General features: G+C 36.5%; 1 protein-coding gene across 1 annotated transcript in view; it reads right to left on the minus strand.

Annotated features, from left to right (window-relative positions):
- Window positions 1-10,093, minus strand: part of LOC137199727 (E3 SUMO-protein ligase RanBP2-like) — a 102,864-nt gene extending 92,771 nt beyond the window's left edge. Inside the window, exons 1-4 of the mRNA XM_067614229.1 lie at window positions 9,894-10,093; window positions 8,007-8,239; window positions 6,724-6,845; window positions 6,487-6,537 (exon numbers count right to left, since the gene is read on the minus strand). Coding sequence (XP_067470330.1) covers window positions 6,487-6,537; window positions 6,724-6,812 — 140 coding nt within the window. The 5' untranslated portion in view covers window positions 6,813-6,845; window positions 8,007-8,239; window positions 9,894-10,093. The remainder of the gene's footprint in view (window positions 1-6,486; window positions 6,538-6,723; window positions 6,846-8,006; window positions 8,240-9,893) is intronic.
- Window positions 10,094-23,033: the final 12,940 nt, after the last annotated feature.

Raw genomic sequence — 23,033 nt, forward strand, 5'->3', positions numbered from 1 at the left:
TATGTGTACTTTCAGCTAACTAGCTCTGAGAGACAATTCAAAAGTAACACAAGAAGGACTTTAACTCTATTAGAGATCAGCTGGAGTCACGTTCACTTCTACACTACTGGAAAAGGTCAACTTATCTTATACTATAGATCCTCATGAGGAGTCATTCTTTATTTCAACTTGACCTCTAGACTTGCAGCACAGATCATTGTTGAGAACCATTCAAAACTCATGATAGTGCAGCTCCAATACTGCACTTTTTAGTCAGTTGAGCTCCCTAAGCTCTGTTGACAGTTTACACATAAGTTCTGTAGGTTTATTCCAGGACAGAGAAGTTTGGAACAAGCTTAATTGCAAGGAGGGTTGTGTATATACTGTAACACTTTCAGTAACTGAGGATTTTTGTGCACACAGAAAATATTGTCATGAAGAAAAGTAGGTGTTAACGGTCTTAATTGAATGGATACAAACACAAAATTGTTCAAATTCAAAAAATTATTCAAAAAACACTTACTACAATACAGATAATAAATAAATGTAATAAAATCTATAATAAAAATTTAAGTGGCCAAATGACGAATCTGAGCTTCAGTCAGAGAGAGGAATGTCTGATTGATCGGCTCAAGAACCCAGAAAGAGTCTTTGACAATGTCACTGGCTTCTCTTATAGCTCCATCATTTCCTTTCATTTTTGTCTCATGAAACTCAGTTTCCTCATTCAGATACTCTTTACAAGAGCACAGACCCCAAAACATCAGAGCTGCCTCATAGAGGAGATATATATCAATACATAAGTGAGAATACAGAATACAGTAAAGGCACGTTTAACAGTGTTACTGTAAGGCAAAAAAGACACTCAGTCAAGCTGGTAGTGATAACAGACAGATTTTACCCACATCATCTATACTTAACAAGTTTCAGTCTTGGGTAAAGTAGTCACCATGTTTAAACAAGGAAGAAGAATGTATGAATTAAAGAAGAGGATATCTCTGATTCTGCTCAGTCACTCTTTCAAAGGGAATGACTCCTCTCTCTTTTTTAAAATTTCTCCTGAACGTCTCTGTTTCCAATTTGCTTTTATCTTTGTCTCTTGTTGCAGGGAGAGGAGGAGTTGAAGTGTCTGCAGACTGGATAGTTGTAGGTGGACTAGTCAGGACAACCACTGGTCGGTGCGTAGACTATGTTTCTATCCCAGCACTGCTTCCAACAACAAGCTCCTGGGTGGTGGGGGGTGTCGTCTTTTCCTTTTCCCTGATAAAAACACAAAACATAATTTGTGCATCACACAGTTTCAAAAGTTGAGTCAGTATGTCACATCTTATTTCTGCACAGTGATTTTTTACTTTCAGACAGATTATATTCAACATATTTTCACGTTTGTATTCCTTTTATAAATAAATCTCAGTTTTTGGTGATTGTCATATATCTTCTGCACATTTTCGTACACATTTACTTTTAACAACTCTTGGTAAATCAAATATTATATTATTGTAAACTCACAATACTAGCCTTCCATCTAACATGAATCCAACCCCACATCTCAATTATCATGGTGCAAATATATGAATTCCCAAAGAATATCTAATTACCATTTGAATGAATCATCCTTTTTAATCTTTTATATTCACATATTCCTGAAACATAATCTAAAATACAACAAACACATCTATAAACATTTACATATTTCTATAACCTGAAGTTGATCGTCACCAAAACTAAACTGAGCACTGCTTTCTCTGCCTGATTCTTGAAGATGTAAGACTTGTTTTTCTTTCTGATTAATGTTAGGCCTCCTCTTTTACACCATTCAGAAAATCATTGCTTGTAAATTGTCCTCATTTTCTAACAGTGATATAAAGAAACATCAACATTATAAAGAATATTTATAAGTTCAATTCCACAACCTTTCCAACTGCTTTACCTCTCTTGCTAAATCAATTGTTTCAGCATATAAAGTCGATGATAGAACATTGCCCTGTTTAATCCCTGAGGGTGTGAAACATCCTGTGTAATATCCACTTCCACACATGTTAACAGGTTTGCTTCATTTAACAAGTTGATCAAATTCACAGTTTACATCCAATCAATATATCTTATATTTCAAGGTATCATCATTATTTAAGAGCAATTACAGACCACAATACTTTGAAAATCTCAGAGTTGCTGAGCTGCTCAAACCAAAAGACACATTTCTCCCAGACTGTTGTCATGTAGACATGAGGCTGAACAAACAACACAACTGATCTCAGACCAGGGGTATTGATTACAAGATTACTCTAGTTGGACAGATCAGTGACAAGGGCGAATGATTGTGATAGTCAACAAAAAACATGTGAGAAGTGACTTTTACGCCCGACTAGTTATGGAGCTTGTTGCGGGTCAGAGTTCAATGAGCCTCTCTTCCATCTCTCAAGTCCACATAATCAGTGGAGCACTAGTCCTCATCTTCACTCTCTTTGTAGCCACGATGTTTGTTTTGTTTTGGACTGTCTGCTGTGGACTGTTTGATAAAGTACTTAATGGTATTTTACTTGTGAATCTTTTTTTACACTTAGAGCAACAAGCATAATTGTCATCATCTGTCAATCAAGTAAAATGTCATCTTTCACTTCACCTGGTCACCTATGTGTGTGTGTGTGTGTGTGTGTGTGTGTGTGTGTGTGTGTGTGGAGCCCAACTCTCAGTCAGAGAGGCCAAAACATGTATAGATACCTTTAAAAAAACCTTAAAAATACCCCATATTCTTAAAATTTCAGAACTGGTTTTTATAATTATTAGCTGTGATGTGAGTTGATTGAGGCTAGCGAGCTGCTCAATGAAGAACACTGCTCTATTAGATGGATTGTCTGGATTTTTTGTACAAACATTCATGATCCCCAGAGGATAAATCCTACTGACTTTGTTGATCCTCTGACTGTTCTTTGAGCGTCACCATGAGGTTGACAGATTTAATTCACAGTTAAATGTCTAAACTGGATGAATTGTCATGAAATTTGGTTCAGACATTCAGGATCATTACAGGATGAATTGTAACAACTTTGGTTATTTCTTCACTTTTCATCTACTGTCATCAGGTAAAATTTTAATTGTCCAGTACTTTGGTACTAATTAGTAAATGTTAGACTAAGATGGTGAAGATTATAAATATTCATCATCTCACTAATATTATATTGTTTCCTGTTTCCTACCAACAATCCATGTTTGCTTCTTTTAAGTAAGTTAATGATGTTTTTCTCATTTTAACCCAAGTAGTGTTTTTAACCCAAACTGCAATGTGACAACTAATTATAAATGGTAAATGACTTCATGCTTTTATCCAAAGTGCTTTACAATTTCATCATCTGTATGTGTGTGTGTGTGTGTGTGTGTGTGTGTGTGTGTGTGTGTGAGATGCACAAAATATGTACGAATGCAGTAACATTTTACTGTTAGTAAAGTCTTACTTCTTTTAAAAGTCAATATCACGATCTTTTGACCTTTTGCTCTGGTTGGACACACAGCTGAATTCAGAGGAAGCCCGACTTCCCAGAGAGATTCTGACAGACACAAAAGAAAAACCACCAGAGTGGAAAATTAGAACATTTGACAACTGCTGGATAAACAGAGACATTAAAGAAAATATTTTTAAAAATCATTAAAAGCTGATTTTCAAAAAGTTTGTGAAAGAATGTATATACGGGTTAAAGGTTTGACTCACCTACTGCATGAAGACTGGTCTGAATCATCATCACTTGGTGCAACATCCTTCTCTGAATCTGAGGAGAGAAATCCACCAGAGCCCAGCCTGCAGCAAGTAATAATCATAGTTATGACACTTCTTCATAAGTATGAAAATAAACATTACAATCAACAGCAACTTCATTTCAAATATGAAAAAGTGTGTGAAATAATCCAAAGGAGGTTATGGATTTAATGTGTGACTGTATATTATTTCAATCAAAAAGACCCTTAAATGATTTTTTCAGAAGAAAATAAGCAACAGAGAAGCAAAGCTGGTCCAGGTCTATATTTATCAAACATCTCAGAGAAGGAAATCACTACCAACTGGACAAAAATTCTCACACTGATGCAAATTTGGTTCCACTTTTAGGACAAGGAGCACAAAACATTTGATCAACTTTCTTAACTGAGGAAATCACTTCTATCTGTACTGATATTTAGGAGATCAGAGGTGTTGTAAGGAGTTGGCAGGAGGTGGCGTTCAGACAGAGACATAAGAACACATGGAAGGAGATCTATGATATATTCAGATTGTCTTCAATAGTTAGTTAATATGTATGTGGCTGTAAAAACAAACTCAAATAAACAAGACAATTAAAATGGTTCCATATAAAAATGAATATGAACCAACAACATTTTCTTCCACAGACTCAATGTAGACTTCAGTTATTGTGATGATGATACACAAGTTTATGTCTCCATAAGGTCTGGACCCGTATTTATCAAACTTCAGAACGCTCTAAAGAAACAACTGAGGAGTAAAACAACTGTTTGCTGAGTCTGAACAATAAGACACATTTATCAAGAGACAACTTAAAGCAAAGTGTAAAAGTAACATTTACAGTAAGAGCAACTCTCAAGTGATCACATGAAGGAATAACCAATCAGAGATATGGATTGATGATATGGATCTGCTATATTGTACATACTTTAAATAATTCTTACAGGTTATTCAGTGGTATGTTATTCTGCAAGAACATATATAATTATAAGTTGCATTTATTTTTGCGAAATATTTAAACCCCCAGGAATAATGAATGTGAAATGATCAACAATCTAATATATCTACAATGTATAAATATATAAATATGGATGAAGCAATAGGAAATTGAAACCGAAAGAGAAACAAAATTCTGCTTCGTCAATGTCTGATATACATCAGTGAATCATAATGGAGGAGAATTTAGAATCACACTGTTGAGTGATGCAGTGATGATGAAGATGCTTATAAATGGTTACGAATAAAATCAGATTTATTCTTGATTCTGTGGCCACTGAATGATTTCTCTCCTCTTCTCACACAGAGTTATAATTATGTTGACAGTTTCATCAATGTATTGCAAAAAGTGTGTTAAAGAATCAATATGTGAGTTACAGGTTTGACTCACTCACTGTCTGAAGACCAGAATGAATCACCATCAGCTGTTGCAACCTTCTTTGAATCCGAGGAGGAAGAATCACGAAAGTCCAGCCGCCTGCAAATAATAATCATTGTTATGTTATAGTGTATAAATATATAAATATAGATGAAATAATAGGAAATTGACTGAAATGGAAACAAAATTCTGCTTCGTCAGCGTCTGATATACGTCAGAGAAATCATATAATGGAGGAGAATCTAGTATCACACTGACAAGTTCAGATAATAAAGATGATTAGAAAGTGACTGCAAATAAAATCAATGTCAGATTTATTCTTGATTCTGTGTCCACTGAATGATTTTAATGATGTTGACAGATTCACCAGATGTTTTCTGATTGTTTGTTGATAAATGCTAAAAAACAGGAAAAAGTGATGTAACATCCTGTCAAATGTTCAAAGACAAATAATAGACTAAAACTTCTCTATTTATAATGATGCTGCTTAACATATTATTCATCACAACCAATTATATTTTGTACAATCAGACAGAAAACGGAGGCTCGGCTCTGTTTTCTGTACTGCAGTCATCTAAGATCTACTCTGAACCAACTTAACAGACCTCTGCAGCTCTCTGACATTTAACAACATTTTATATCAACACAAGTTTGATCAATAATTTTTATTCTCAAGTTTGTCAACTTTTATCTTTCACTTAAGTCCAAATTTTTTACTTTTAGCTGTTTGATAAATACAGGCTCTGTTGTTATTGATTTGTTTTGTCTTGCTGATATCAAGTAATGAACTAAAACAGAAAATTTTATCATTATTATTATTATTATTATTATTACACTCGGAGTAGACTGATGGAAGATCATTTATCAGTATAAAAAATAGAAGGACTGACCTCTAAGGAACACCTTTCTCTGTGTTAACTGAGATGGATTTTTTTTTTACCATTTAATAAAACACACTGTTTCTAGTTATAAAGATATAAATGAAACCACAGCAAAGCAGATCAAGAAAGACCAAAAATAAAGTTGATGAAGAAGACCCAACATGAGAATATCAGCCATCCAGACACAACAACTGCTGGATACACAACTACCAGATAGACATCAGAAAAGTTCAGGAATAATGTTTTCTGTTCACACTGAATCATTTCTGGCTCTAACATTTGTGGTCATTTTGATCTTGAAGAAAAGTCAGTTGATTTTACTGATTCAAGTGTCTGTCAGTGTGGATACAAGTGACAGAAAAGATAAATGTAAATATGATCAGCTAACAAAACAAGCTGCTGAAACCATAGATGTATTGAATGGAGGAACAGTTATTCCTTGTTTACACAGGTCACAGAGCAAAGCAGTACGTTAACCAACATAGATACTAATATTATAAAGTAACAGAATGGTGACTTACTGTGGCAGTGAGGCAGATGTGGATGGAGTCCGAACGAGCGACAGGGATGCACTGAACACAACACACACACACACACACACACACACGCACACACACACACACAACACACACACACACATCTTTGACTCTGACTAAAGATGGTGGAGTAATGTTGCTGCTGATTTGTGACTCAGGAGCAAACAGGAGAAATCTCACAGAGAAAAAGTCATTTTAAACAGTCAGAGATCCTCATCTCACCTCTGAGCTTTGGTCTGGTTGTCATGTTGCCCACACAGAGGAGTTTCAGAGGGATGGACCCCCTCCTCTGTCTCCTCACACTCATTCATTGCATGTGTTCACCTGCACACAAACACACCCAACTATTATAAGTAAAATGTCAAACAGAAACCCAATTCATGAGTTCATGAATGTTGGTGTTAATGAGTTGTAATTATCAGCCCACCTTCCCTACAGAAATAAATCTTGTCTGATTGTGTCTATGAAGTTCACTGACACCATGAATGTACTTCGGTTTGTGTCCATTTTGTGTTGTCATGTCAGACTCTGCACTGCCTGATGTGACCACTAGATGTCCTGAGTTCATTTGTCTTTACCAGCAGTAATAACTTCATTAACACACCAACAGGATCAATCAGAATCTGTGTTTTATTCTACACATTTGATCAGCTGTCAGTCAGACACAACTTCTCTGCATTTCCTCACTAGTCACTGAGTACATGAGGGCTGAGAGCAGTTATCAATTAATCAAATAACTGTTATTTCTGCAATTAACTCTAGAATACCAACCTTTAAAACATGTGCACACTGATCTGACAGTGTGTGTTAGGCAAATGATAGCATCAACTGAAAAATTTGCAAATGTAAGAATTTGCTACATGTATTCATCATCACCTGGGTCATTGAGTATAACTCTGCAACCCAGGCAAGTCAGGAGCAGCCTGTTAACAGTTCATAATAGACTAATCCAAATAACAAAGAACCCTGTATAACATATTAAAATCCAACATGGCATAAATTATTGTGCTGATTTTATTTCAAGAAGCAATATTAACTTCGAAGTAGTGCTGTGTAACATGGTCTATAAAATTATTGCAATATTTTTAGATTATATTGAAATAAACAATATATATCTTGATGTTTTGAAATCTCCTCTAAACTACTGTAAACTACTGAAATACTAAACTACTAAATGAACTGCTGTTACAATAAAGTTAAATAAAGATAAATAAAGTACTGTGATAATAGATACATTGAGTATATTTGATGTATAGCCCACCCTTAATTTGAACATTTATTGAAATGAAACCATGTGAGAAGTTTAGAGGTAAAATCACTATTTGGTGGAGCTGTTAACAACTCATAGACATGTGAAATGTGACCCCGACTACACACTGATTTTTGTAAGACGTCAAAAGCCAAAAAGGTTGTGTCAAATTATGTCAAATGTTCATCTGAAAAGTAACTAAAGTGGAAAAGTGGAAGTATAAAGATGCAGAAAACCTTCTGCCCATCACTCTTACTTCTTATATGTCCTGAACTTGTCTTGGAGCCTTCTGAGCTTCTCACTCCTCTCTTTCCTTTTATCTTTGTCTCTTGTTGCAGGGAGAGGAGGAGTTGAAATGTCTACAGGTTGGATAGTTGTAGGTGGACTGGTCTGGACAGCCACTGGTGAGTGTGTTGACTTTGTTTCTATCTCAGAACTGCTTCCAACAACAAGCTCCTGGATGGTGGGGGGCTCGTCTTTTCCTTTTCCCTGATAAAAACACAGAACATAATTTGTTTCAAAATGCTGAGTCAGTATGTCACATCTGATCTCTGCACAGTGATCTTTTACTCTCAGACAGATTATATTCAACATATTTTCACGTTTGTATTCATTTTATAAATAAATCTCAGTTTTTGGTGATTGTCAGATATCTTCTGTACATTTTCGTACACATTTACTTTTAACAACTCTTGGTAAATCAAATATTATATTATTGTAAACTCTCAATACTAGCCTTCCATCTAACATGAATCCAACCCCACATCTCAATTATCATGGTGCAAATGTATGAATTCCCAAAGAATATCTAATTACCATTTGAATGAATCTTTTCCTTTTTAATCTTTTATATTCACATATTCCTGAAACATAATCTAAAATATAACAAACACATCTATAAACATTTACATATTTCTATAACCTGAAGTTGATCATCACCAAAACTAAACTGAGCACTGCTTTCTCTGCCTGATTCTTGAAGATGTAAGACTTGTTTTCTTTCTGATTAATGTTAGGCCTCCTCTTTTACACCATTCAGAAAATCATTGCTTGTAAATTGTCCTCATTTTCTAACAGTAATATACAGAAACATCAACATTATAAAGAATTATACAGGTTTGATTGATGAGGTTTGACAAGTTGATCAAATTCACGGTTTACATCTATTTGATATATCTTTTATTTCAAGATATCATCGTTATTTAAGGGCAATTACAGACGACAAGGCTTTGAGTTGTTGTGCAGACTGTTGTCATGTAGACATGAGGCTGAACAAACAAACAACACAACTGATCTCAGACGAGGTGTATTGATTACAAGATTACTCTAGTTTAGCGTTTCTCAACCGGGGCAGTACGGCCCCCCAGGGGACATTCAGAGAACATCAGGGGCTGTTGAAAGTAATATTTTTGAAAGGGGGCATTGAGGTGTTCTTGGGGGACGTGTCTGTTTTTAACGCCAGTTCAGTCCTACCTTCAAATGCACATTTTCACAATTTCATCGTTAAACTTCAGGATTTTCTTATGTTTTTTCACAGCGCTGTCAGGTCTATTTTCCTCCGTTTTAAACGCGTAACTACAGTCAAATTTGTGCATTGGGTTCTTAGCACTTCGAAGTTGTGGGTGACCTACACTCAACACTGTACTTGAACGCCTCCTGAACAGACACAAGGGTGAACCATGCTGAGTCTCTGCCGCGTTTTGCTGTCATTTATGGTCGCGCTAACTTCTCTGTTCTCTCCTCTGCTCTAGTTGTTGGTGTTATTACTTTGTAACGTATATTAAAACAAAGAGCTCTGTTTGCACCTCCGCTAACTAAAGCCACACAAACTTGTGCGTTCTCTTCAAGATTGTATTATGGACAAATCTCTGTGCTGAAATGTGGAGAAAAGCCTGAAACACTGAAAACAGCCTCTGCTCGTTGTTAAATAACTTTACTGTCTGCATCCTGAATACATCCTGTATGCGTTTATTTTGAGCTGCGACATATTTTCCCCCTTGGATTTGACGAATAACAGAAATATTGTTATACTGCTGAAAAGGAAAATATTCCACTTTAACGGTTGATTTCTACTGCTAAATCCTATATACGATGTATTAAGACTGGCAAGAAGATTCATTAAAGTATATAAAGTGTACAATACCTTTAAAGGGTGAAACACACTGCGACACAGGAGTGCAAGTTCAACTGCGGCAGAACAGCACTGTAACAGAAAGTCAACAGAAACCAGAGTCTCCTCCTGGTTTAGTTCATCACATCCCCTTTTCTTCTTAGTTATGTTGTTTGTTTCCTTCAGCGAAAGTACAATTTAGAATAAAGTTATTCGACAGTATTTCATATGAGACTGATATCCTGACATTTCAGATAAAAGTCTGCCCTCTTAAACTTCCAAAATAAATGAATTAATAAAAATCGACGAATTAATAAAAATCTACAGATTATATTCGATGTTCCTCCAAAAGTGAAAGTGCAACTGGTGCACTTCAATGCTATCAATCCCCTCCAATCATCCTGATTTCTCTCTTTAATACTTCTCACTCTCGAGAATACTTATTGCAGTGCAAAATGATATGTTCCACTGACTCCTCTATTTGACATAGGTCACATAATCCTGAGGGATGTTTGTTTATTAAATGCAGTGTTTTATTTAGTCTGGTGTGTCCTACCCTCAGCCTTGTTAAGATGTTCTCCTCTTTGGTGCTTCTTTTAGCTGACCTCGCTGGGCCCACTTCTCTCTGTACTGCATAGAGGTGTCGTCCTGTATTTGTTGTATCCCATCTGTGCTGCCACTCTTTAATGATGTTTCTTTTGATTATTCCTTTTGCTTCAGATTTACTGAGTGAAATTTCCATGATCTCCTCATGCTTCAGTGCCTGTTTTGCTAATGCATCTACCATTTCATTGCCCTTAATCCCTCTGTGTGCTGGTACCCATATAAATGTTATCAAAATATTCATATTTTTAAATCTGTACAGAGTTTCATGTATCTCATTAACTATATCCTGCCTACTGTGAGATGTAAATGATTGTAATGACATTAATGCAGAACATGAATCTGTACAAAGAATAACCTTTTTAATTTGCAACTCTTCTATCCACTGTAATGCTGTTGCAATTGCTATCATCTCGACTGTATAAACTGACAAATGATCTGATGTTCTTCTATTCACAGAAACTTTTAAGGTTGGTATACTCAAGGCAAAGCCTGTGCTCCCTGTGTTAGGATCCTTGGATCCATCTGTGTACACTGGTATGAATGTTTGATATAATGTTTGTAACCTATCTTCAACCAAAACTGCAATATTTCCAAAATCTTTATGTACCTGCACTTTTTCCAGAATGTAGAAATCAATTGACCTTGAGGGGAACAACCAGGGTGGTGTTACTGATAATGGCACTGTAGGGATATATTTTTTCTGATTTAACGACATATCTTTAGCAATTGTTTCACTGCTCCACACGAAACATTCCCTTTTGGCTCTTTCTCTCTCCCAGCATGGAAGAAGTACTTTTTTTGTTGGATTGTGATCTTCAGAATACCCTTGAAGATTTGTCCAGTAGTTCATCATCAGCAGCAATTCACCCATCTCAACCTGAAGAGCAGATACAGGAGTCGTTTTTAAAGCACCACAACATAGTCTTAACGCTTGAGCTTGCACCACTTCCAACTTCTTTAATGATGTTTTTGCTGCTGAACCGTAGGCAATATATCCATAATCTAATACTGCTCTAATCAGCGCGACATAGATATTTTTAATCGCAGATCTGCTTGCTCCCCATTCTGATCCTGTTAAACATCTCATTACATTTAGTGTCTTTTTACACTTGGTTGTTATCTTATCAATATGTTCATTCCATGTTAACTTTTCATCAAACCACACACCCAAAAATCTGAAGACTTTCACTTTCTCTATTCTTTGTCCATATATCTTTATCTGTGTGCCAACACCTCTCTTTTTAGTGAACATTAATGTTTTGGTTTTTTCAACTGAAAACTTAAACCCCCAAGAGTTTATTTATAATATGATCTATATTCTTTCCTCTTTTCCACAAAGCTCCATCATCAGCAAACAATGATCGTCCAATATCATCCTGAACTTGAGAAAATACATCATTTATCATGATGGAAAAGAGTATTGGGCTAATAACACTGCCCTGAGGGGTACCGTTATCTACCATATATCTTCCTGATAAGGCTGTCCCAATTCTGACTTGAATAAATCTATTAAATAAAAAGTCTTTAATCCAATTATATGCTCTTCCCGCTATTCCCATCATATTTAATTTGATCATTAACCCCTCCTTCCAAACCATATCATATGCCTTTTCCACATAAAAAAAAAAACTGCCACTACAGATTCTTTATTAACTTGTGCTTTCTTAATCTCTGTTTCCAGACATATAACAGGGTCCATAGTTCCTCTACCCCTACTAAATCCACTCTGATGAGGTGAAAGAATTCCTCTGCTTTCCATAAAAAACCCTAATCTTTCTGTAATCATTCTTTCCATTATCTTACCTACATGTGATGTGAGTGCTATCGGTCTATAGTTCATTGGATTTGATGCGTCCTTCCCTGGTTTCCTGATAGGAATAATCACTGCCTCTTTCCAACTAGTTGGTAATTTTCCCCACTTCCCATACTTTATTATAAAGAGCTAGCAGTTTCATAGATGCTGAAACTCCTAAATGTTTTAACATAACATAGCAGATTTCATCCTTCCCAGGTGATGTTAGTCCAGACTTTATTATTGCCCTCTTCATTTCTTCCAATGTAAACGGAGCATCCATTGCACTGTTAGTAATTTCCCTTCTCTCAAAACTTCCAGGATGAGCCAAACTAGTCATTTCCCTTCCTCCCTTCTCAGTCAAATTATCAGAACTATGGATTTGAATAAATGCTTTCGATATCATCTCTGCCTTCTCTTCATCAGATAGTGCTGCTTCCTCCCCCATCTTCAGTACTGGATACTGCCATTCCCTTCTGATTCCTCTCATGCTCCTAATCATGCCCCAAACCTCTCCCACAGGTGTTGATCTTCCTATTTTATTGCAAAAAGTCTGCCAGATTTGTCTTTTTGCTTTACGTATAATTTTCCTTACCCTTGCTTGCTCTTGCTTATATCTGATTAAATTCTGTACATTATGAGTTCTTCTTAATAACCTGAGAGCTCTATTCCTCTCTTTCACTATTTTACTACATTCATCTGTCCACCAGGGAACCGCTTTCCTCTTCATTCTTCCTTTACTTTTAGAAATGGACTGCGGTCAACTACTCAGTATTCACTAACTTATCACACACAGGAAAACTGAGGCACTTCCTGGACACACCATAAATAGCGCTTGGTGGCACGCTTAAGAGGGTCATGTGACCGTGGACCATACCATTAACATTGAATGGACTGATATTTTATGATTTATTCTGGTTTGGGGGTATTTGGCCATAGCGGTATGGACATTAAGAAGACAAAATAGCAACCAAATCAGAGCAAGGAATTTAGAAATTCCTTGACATTGGCATTCTGAACTAAGCCTTATACTGTACATGTATTTAAATACACATGATACACATACACATATATCATTACAAATTTTTTATTTTTTATTTTTGATTTATTACTAATCATTACTTATTGACTTTATTTAAAGCACTTTACTCAAAGTGCTTTACAACAAAAGAAATTACATGCACCAAGTGCTTCACATGAAAAAGAAATAAAAAGAACATAAAAGCATGTAAAAAACATTAATGTAACATAAGATGGAAAATAAAATAAAAATAACACCCACTTGATAAAGTGAAACTAAAATACATAGAATGCATATTGAATGATAATCAAATAATAAAATATGATTAAAAAAAGTTAAAGCATAGAATATGTAGAATGTAAAATATAACATTTTTAAAAAAGTGTAGTAGAGCATAAGTGCGAAGCTGACTGAGCATCAAAAAGCGCAGCAGAGTGCAAGTGTAAAGTTATTGAAATACTTGGGTAAAGAGATATGTTTTAAACTTTTATTAAAGCTTAAATCTAGCGAGTATCTAGTGAGCTGGCTTCTCTGATATCTATGAGTAGTGTGTTCCATAGTTTGAGAGTGTTACCGACAAAGCAACCTCCAATAAACCAGCAGCAGATGATCACAGTGTTCTTGGAGGCAGATAGGTAACAAGGGATTTGGCGATATAGTTTGGTCCTTTGTATGTAAGGAGGAAGACCTTAAAGTAAATTCTAAATGTTACAGGAAGCCAGTGCAGAGCAGCTTAAACTGGACTAATGTGTTCTCTTCTCTTGGTTCTGGTTAATAGCCGAGCTGCAGAGTTTTGGATGAGCTGTGACTTTTTTCGGGAGGCCAGTAAAAAGTGCATTACAGTAGTCTAACCCGTTTGAGATGAAGGCATGAGTTAGTTTCTCAGGCATCTTTTTGATTTATAAATGGTTGTGCTTTTGCTATGTTTCTAAGGTTAAAAAATGATGTTTTCATCACCTTGTTGATGTGTGAACTGAAGTTTATATCTGAATCTAAGATAACACCAAGACTTGTGACCTCAGATTCAATCCAGGGAGTTAATTTCGGGGATTATTAAACAGCAATTCTCTTTTTGTTTTGGGGCCAACGAGAAGAATTTCAATTTTATCCTCACTTAATTTTAAGGAGTAATTGCTCATCCATTTATTTATTACTAACAGACAGTTGGGCATGGAGTTTATAGCTGCAGCATCATTCAGTTCTACGGATATGTACAGTTGTGTATCATCGGCGTAACTACGAAAATATACATTGTGCTTTCTGATGATGTCACCAAGTGGCAGCATGTACAGTGAGAATTATAACGGACCGAAGCAGCTCCCTTTAGGAACCCCATAGCAGTTGTCATATTTCTCAGACACATGATCTCCAAGGCTGATTTGAGCCAGTTTAACACACAGTCAGAAAGACCAACCCACTTTTCAAGACCATTGATTAGGATGTCATGGTCAATCGTTTCAAACACTGGTTGATTGATTGATTGATTGATTGATTGATTGGGTAGTGTATAACGTAGCAGAAGATCCAAAATTTATTTTGACCCTTAACCATTCAGAGCTTTATAAACCAACAGTAGTATTTTGAAATTGATACTTTGACAGACAGGAAGCAGTGTAAAGATCTGAGAACTGGAGTCATATGATCCAATTTCTTCTTAGTGAGGACTCGAGCAGCAGCGTTCTGAATCACCTGCAGCTCTCTGATGGATTTTTTAGGGAGACCTGTGAAGACAATGTTACAGTAATCAAGCCTACTGAGGAGTTGTGAGATGATTAATGGGAGAGGAAATATTTCCTTTGTTTTGTGATCATTTTATTGAATGAAACCATGAGAAGTTTATTTGTTATTTGTGTTGTATTATTATAAGCTTAGCATGTTTTCATTTGTGTAAAACTATCAAATAAATGTAGTGAAGTAAAAAGTACTTGTAGCGGAGTAGAAGTACAAAGTTGCAGAAAACCCCCATGCAACTTACTCCTCGTTTCTCCTGAACATGGTTCGGACCTTTCTGAACATCTTTGTTCCACATTTGCTTTTAGCTTTGTCTCTTGTTGCAGGGAGAGGATGAGTTGAAGTGTCTGCAGGCTGGATAGTTGTAAGCAGACTAGTCAGGACAGCCACTGGTGTTGACTTTGTTTCCATCCCAGCACTACTTCCAACAACAAGCTCCTGGGTTATGGGGAGCTCGTCTTTTTCCTCTTCCCTGATAAAAACACAGAATATAATTTACACAGCACACAGTTTCAAAATGCTGAGTCAGTATGTCACATCTTTTCTCTGCACAGTGATCTTTTACTTTCAGACAGATTAGATTCAACATATTTTTCTAATTTCTATTCCTTTATAAATAAATGTCAGTTTTTGCTTTGGTCAGACATCTTCCGCCCATTTGTGTCAACATTTACACTTTACACTATATCTGAACAACTCCACCTCCTCTTTTCACTTTTGGAGATTCACAAATTCATACTCCAGCAGTCCTATTAACTCAAAATCAAGCATCATATTCTATAATCTCACAATATTAGTAATTCCTAAACAATATCTAAATGTGTTTAGAAATTCCTGTCTAGACACATTGATCAGTGTTTATCTCATACCTGAGTGATAGAGGAAAGCAAACATTCTGTTTTCAGTATCAAACAAAAGAACAGTATGGTGGAAGCATAGATCGCTCAACCATATCCACTGATCATGATGACTCCATAGGATTAGATTTAATTCACTGTGAATAATAATGTTTTAAGTTCCTGGTTCCTATTCAGGCCCTTACCCTTTAAAGTTTTCACTGGTTCTTCGTGAACTGTCACTCTTCATGGACACACAGCTGGTTTCAGAGGATCCGCTATCCACAGAGACTCTGTTAGACAAGAAAGAAAGCACAAACATGAAATGACTGAGTGATTGACTGAATGATTTATCTTCTTTTGTCACACAAGTTTTTTAAGTAGTTTCCACCTACTTCTCACCTTAAAGGTCCGGTGTGTAGTATTTACTAACATCTAAAAGAACAGACTTGGTAAAAATTGAATAGATTATTTATAAGTATATCTTAATTAGTGTCTAATCAGCTGAAAATAATAATTGTTGTGTTTTCGTTACCTTAGAAGTAAGCCCTTTATATCTACATGGGGGCGGGTCCCCCTCCACGGTGGCCACCATGTTGCATCGCCATGTTTCTACAGTAGCGCAGAACGGACAAACCTAACACTGGCTGACATATTTTTCTAATTTCTATTCCTTTATAAAAAAATGTCAGTTTTTGCTTTGGTCAGACATCTTCCGCCCATTTGTGTCAACATTTACACTTTACACTATATTTGAACAACTCCACCTTCACTTTTCACTTTTGGAGATTCACAAATTCATACTCCAGCAGTCCTATTAACTCAAAATCAAGCATCATATTCCATAATCTCACAATATTAGTAATTCCTAAACAATATCTAAATGTGTTTAGAAATTCCTGTCTAGACACATTGATCAGTGTTTATCTCATACCTGAGTGATAGAGGAAAGCAAACATTCTGTTTTCAGTATCAAACAAAAGAACAGGATGGTGGAAGCATAGATCACTCAACCATATCCACTGATCATGATGACTCCATAGGATTAGATTTAATTCACTGTGAATAATAATGTTTTAAGTTCCTGGTTCCTATTCAGGCCCTTACTCTTTAAAGTTTTCACTGCTTCTTCGTGAGCTGTCACTCTTCATGGACACACAGCTGGTTTCAGAGGATCCGCTATCCACAGAGACTCTGTTAGACAAGAAAGAAAGCACAAACATGAAATGACTGAGTGATTGACTGAATGATTTATCTTCTTTTGTCACACAAGTTTTTTAAGTAGTTTCCACCTACTTCTCACCTTAAAGGTCCGGTGTGTAGTATTTACTAACATCTAAAAGAACAGACTTGGTAAAAATTGAATAGATTATTTATAAGTATATCTTAATTAGTGTCTAATCAGCTGAAAATAATAATTGTTGTGTTTTCGTTACCTTAGAAGTAAGCCCTTTATATCTACATGGGGGCGGGTCCCCCTCCACGGTGGCCACCATGTTGCATCGCCATGTTTCTACAGTAGCGCAGAACGGACAAACCTAACACTGGCTGACATATTTTTCTAATTTCTATTCCTTTATAAAAAAATGTCAGTTTTTGCTTTGGTCAGACATCTTCCGCCCATTTGTGTCAACATTTACACTTTACACTATATTTGAACAACTCCACCTTCACTTTTCACTTTTGGAGATTCACAAATTCATACTCCAGCAGTCCTATTAACTCAAAATCAAGCATCATATTCCATAATCTCACAATATTAGTAATTCCTAAACAATATTTAAATGTGTTCAGAGATTCCTGTCCAGACACATTGATCAGTGTTTATCTCATACCTGAGTGATAGAGGAAAGCAGTCGTGTTTTTAACCCAAACTGCAATGTCACATCTAATTATAAATGGTAAATGGTGTCATGTTTTTATCCAAAGTGCTTTATAATTTACTGCTCATTCACTCAGCAGCAAGCTGCCATTCAAGGTTCTGGTCTATTATCAAAGTTAAATCCACACATTTCATCAATGCACACAGTTGGTAAAGGGAAAGTCTGGTTTTTCAACTTTTTCTACACAGAAACAAAAGATATACTTTGCACCAATATTTAAGCTGTGAGTTATGTTGTCTATTTTGATCTCAAATGCTGTGTGTGTGTGTACAAAAGATTTAAGAATGCAGTAACATTTTACTGTTAATAAAGTCTTACTTCTTTTTAAAGTCAATATGGCGATCATCTGACTTTTTACTCTGGTTGGACACACAGCTGGATCCAGAGGAAGCCTGACCTTCCAGAGAGATTCTGACAGACACAACAGAAAAGCCACCAGAGTGGGAAATTAGAACGTTTGACGACTGTTGGATAAAAAGAAACTTTGAAGCAGATATCAAAAAAGCTCACTAAAAACGATTCTCAAAAAGTATGTGAAAGAATGTATACACAGGTTAAAAGTTTGACTCACCCACTGTCTGAAGATTGGACTGAATCACCATCACTCTTTGTAACGTCACTCTTTGTAAAGATTCAATCAACAGCAACTTCATTTCAACTATGAGAAAGTGTGCAGTGTTTCCCTTATAACTGTATAGGCCTGGTGGGCTGTCAGGCCAAAAAATATTTTTTTAAATGCCGAAAATGGGAGAGTGAGTGTGTGATGTATTGAATTGAGGAACGGTTATTCCTTGTCTACACAGGTCACAGATACTAATATTATAAAATAACATGATGGTGACTTACATTTTTGAGCTCATCCTGGGCACACTGAGTACCTGAGAGTCTGGTTTCTGCTGCTGCTCTGGCCTGTAACACAACACACACACACACACACACACACACATTCTTATAGTTTCTCCAGTGGTATGTTATTCTGCAAGAAAATATGTAAGTTCAATTTATTTGTGAGTGTCATGTCTCGCCCTGCCTTTGGGTTGTGTTTTTGTTTTTTTCCCATCATTCAGTTCTGCATTTCCTGTTTTATTTTGGTATCTAACTCTCCTCTTGTTTCCTTGTTTCCTGCTCCTGTCTTTATCATCATCCCTTAAAGTCATCCACATGTGTCTCATTACCCTCACTCTCCCTGTGTACCAGTTCGTCTTAGCCTCTGTTACAAGCGTTCCAGCATTATTTTCGGAGTAATAGCCTTCAAGTGTTTTTTGACAGATTTGTTTTTGGTTTGGTTGTCTTCTCTGGCTGCCTGCCCATGTACCAAATCTGCCAAGTAAAGACTTTGTTGTGTGGAAACTCTGACTGTGCGAGTCATGCATTTGGGTCTAGCCCTGGTGTATCAGACACCTTGTCAGTGGGAAATATTTAAACCTCTTGAGCTGCATCTGTGCCAGTTTCCTTTGAATGTCTCCTATACCTTTCCACTGCATGTATCACATGGTTACAAAATTGTCTGTGCAGCATAGTTGTTAGTGCCACAACGTCATTCAATCTGCTCTTGACTGGGGTGAGAAGAGCATCAATGACTGAGTTTCTGAACAGAGTCGTCAGCACCTGGCTCTGTTCAATGTCCTCCTCAATTTCTTGTCTCCACCTTTTCAGGTGGTTGCTAACATACATCGCAGGATTGTCAGCCTCTATGAGGGGCTTGCCCTGCAACGCTTTGGGGTCAACACATGTTGGGTGTTCTCCCCTCTGCCCACAGCCTCCCACAATAAGCATCAAACTCAGTGCCATCCGCCATGGGATCAATCATCCACTCAAAACCATTATGTTTCAACATATTTTCCATTGCTGGTGTCCCAAAAGTTTGAGCTCATACTGCTTTCACATCCCCCAATGCCAACAATTTGCCAGCAGTGGCTTCTTCAAAAGCTCTGATCCACTTTGAGGCCCAATCATGAATATCAGGGAGTTTGGCAACCAGGCCAGTCAGGTCTAGGGTCTGCCATGGAATATAATGTCCCTTTGTCCCTGTAGTTTTGGCCTTCTGTTTTGAACAGTCTTAAAATTTTCAGTTCCAAATCTCTCTTTCCCTGTCGCTTCTTTGATTAATCTTTAGGTTTATAGTCTTTTATTCTATGTTCCATGCTTTCACTGACTCCCACATCAAACATGCCTCCCTCTTGCCAGGCATCCTCTAGCCCCTCAGTTCCCTTCTGCCATTTTTCCAAAATCTTCTGAATGTCTTTTAACAAATCAGGATTTTTGTTTCCCACTACTGCAACTGGTGTTGGATACATTATGTTAGATTGCACTATTCTGGTTTTGTATCTTCTAAATTGTTCTAAAGTATTGTCCCTTGATCTTGTGGGGAAAAAAATCTCAAAAGGAGGGGCTCGGAGGAGTCTGCGCTACTGCGCCAAAGTTATTTTTAGAAGTGCTCTTGTCTGTGAATATTGGTTCCTCCCACTAAACTCCACTGATCGTTTTTTCTTATTTCTGCTCAGTCTGTCTTCAACTTTCGACAAGATACCTTCTCCACATGCAAACCAGCTCTCTTACACAGCCCAACAACAACACTCTAAGCGTTGCTCTCCTACTGATTTTCACCTCACAAGCTTTCCCTAATATTTCCACTCTCTACCACATGCACAAAAAGCTATAAACACAACTTTCCTGTTTGCCCTCTGCTTTCCCTGCTCCTGGCGCGTTTCCCGGAGTCTTACACACTCAATTTTCAGTTATACACAGCAAAACATTTTCAACCCAGTATACAGTGAATCGCACCCACATCAGCAAAAGCGACACTTTTTAAACATGTATATGACACAACAACAGCAACACTTTCAGATGTACACAGCTTGCAACCACATTAGCAATTGGCAACACTTTCGTAAACGTACAAACAGTTCAGCAACACGTGTATACTCATACAGCCACATCTATTTGTTGTTGTGTTTTCTGCTTTTTGCGGTTGTGTTTTGTTATTTGTTGTTGTGTTTTGTTATTTGCTGTTGTCTTTTGTTATTTGTTGTTGCGTTTTTTGTTTTGCTGTTGTGTTTTGTTATATGTCGTTGTGTTTTCCTATTTATCGTTGTGATTTGCATTTCAGGGCCACCGTAGATAAACCTGAAACACTAGAGACAGCCTGTCATGAAGTGACTGTTGCATGTTATTGCAGCCCCGAGCCAGTAGAGGGCTCTGGTACCATTTGCCATTGAGAGGGATTATGTAGAGTTTTACAGGATGTTATGATGAGATGTGGTTATGTGGTTACTATATGAAAGCCAGCTCAGCTGAAGATAAGTGTCGTATCTGAGGACGTGTACCCTAAGCTATCACACTGCCTCAGCTCGCCGTAAATAACTTTACTGTCTGCATCCTTAATATGACCTGTATGCTACTATTTTATGCTGCTATATTTCTTTCACGTAACAGAGTGTTTCTCTTCATTTGTTAAACATGTCAAAATAAACGTGAGGAAATCATACGACTTGATGAATAACGCAAATACTTTTTTAGGCCTGCTGCTGAAAAAGAAAATGATCTGTTATCTTAAGGCTGGTAAGGCTGGTAATAAGATCCATTAAAGTATATAAAGCGTAGTTACAATACCTTTAAGGGATGAACTGCTGGAGTCCCACAAAGTCACAAATCGCTTCCTGGTTTAGTTCAACACATCTCCTTTTCTTCTTAATTATGGTGTTTGTTATGTTAAGCGAAGGCACAATTTAGATAAAAGTTATTCGACAGTATTTCATATCAGACTGAAATCCTGACATTTCAGATAAACTAAAGTCAAAGATAAGAATCTGACACACAGCAGCTGTGAGCAACAATCTGAATATCAGTAATCCTGCTGATGTCTGCAAAATCCAGGATTACATTCAGTGACATTATTGGTCAGATTCGGACAACAAACTAACACGTTTCACAACTGCCTGACTCACATTAACAGCTGCATCGTGGTGACAAAGTACTTAGATCATTTATTTAAGTGAAAGTAGAAATACTGTTGTCTAAAAATACTCAATTGCAAGTAAAAGTCTTGAATTGAAAATGCCACTTATAATCAACAAAATGTACTTAAAGTATCAAAAGTATAAGTACTCTTTGGTATATTATATTGTTTGTTTGTACAAATACATTTTAGAGCATTTAAATGTTTTATTTTATTGATGTGTAGCCAAATTTAGATACTTTGGTAGATTAATAGTAACAGTATTATATTATCATATTATATATAAGTGTAGACTTTATATAGCACCTTTCACACAAAGTGCATAACACCATTAAAAAAATTAAAAAAAATAAAAGAGCAACAATTTAAACAACAGTTAGAATATCAAAATGTATTGTTTTACATTAAATCTTAATCTGAGAAGTAACTAAAGCTGTCAAATAAAGTAGAAAGTACAATATTTCCCTCTGAAATGTAGTGGAGTAGAAGTATAAAGTAGCATCAAATACAAATATTCAAATAAAGTACAAGTACCTCAAAGTTGTACTTAAGTACAAGTAGGCCTAGTAAATATGCTTAGTTACTTTTCACCACTGTCTGTGATATGAGAGAGAAGTAAAAGAGGTGAAATTGAAGTCGGTTTTACACTGAATATTGAAGGGAACAAATTATCTTTTTTCCAGTTTTTGAAGTTAATCCTGTTTTATTATTGGCTTTGTAGGTGAACTGCAGGGGGTCCAGGACTGGGTCTGTGATGGCTCTGAGGTGAATCAGCACAAGGTGCTTCATCTGAAAAAATGACTTTTAAATCTATATCAAGTTGTTATATGTTCAGGGTTACTTATATCTTAAAGTTTTCAGGATCCACAAAAGGCCTCACTGACCTCTATATAACAATATAAACACAATATGAAGCCTGTGTGCATATAAATCCCAAACAAAATTAAAGCTGCAAGCAGCGTTGGTTGGGACCTCGCACTCTGGCCCGTCTGCTTGTGTTTAGTTTTGACCAACCACCTGAGAGGTCTGGAAGGTTCATAACGTAGCAGAAGATCAGAAATGTATTTTGGTCCTAAACCATTCAGTGCTTTATAAACCAACAGCAGTATTTTAAAATCAATTCTTTGACAGACAGGAAGCCAGTGTAAAGATCTGAGAACTGGAGTGATATGATCCACTTTCTTAGTCTTAGTGAGGACTCAAGTAGCAGCGTTCTGAATCAGCTGCAGCTGTCTGATCGATTTTTTGGGGGGAGACCTGTAAAGACACTGTTACAGTAGTCGAGTCTACTGAAGATAAATGCATGGACAAGTTTTTCCAAATCCTGCTGAGACATAAGCCCTTTA

The sequence above is a fragment of the Thunnus thynnus genome, chromosome 16 (genome assembly GCF_963924715.1).
Source record: "Thunnus thynnus chromosome 16, fThuThy2.1, whole genome shotgun sequence".
NCBI lineage: Eukaryota > Metazoa > Chordata > Actinopteri > Scombriformes > Scombridae > Thunnus > Thunnus thynnus.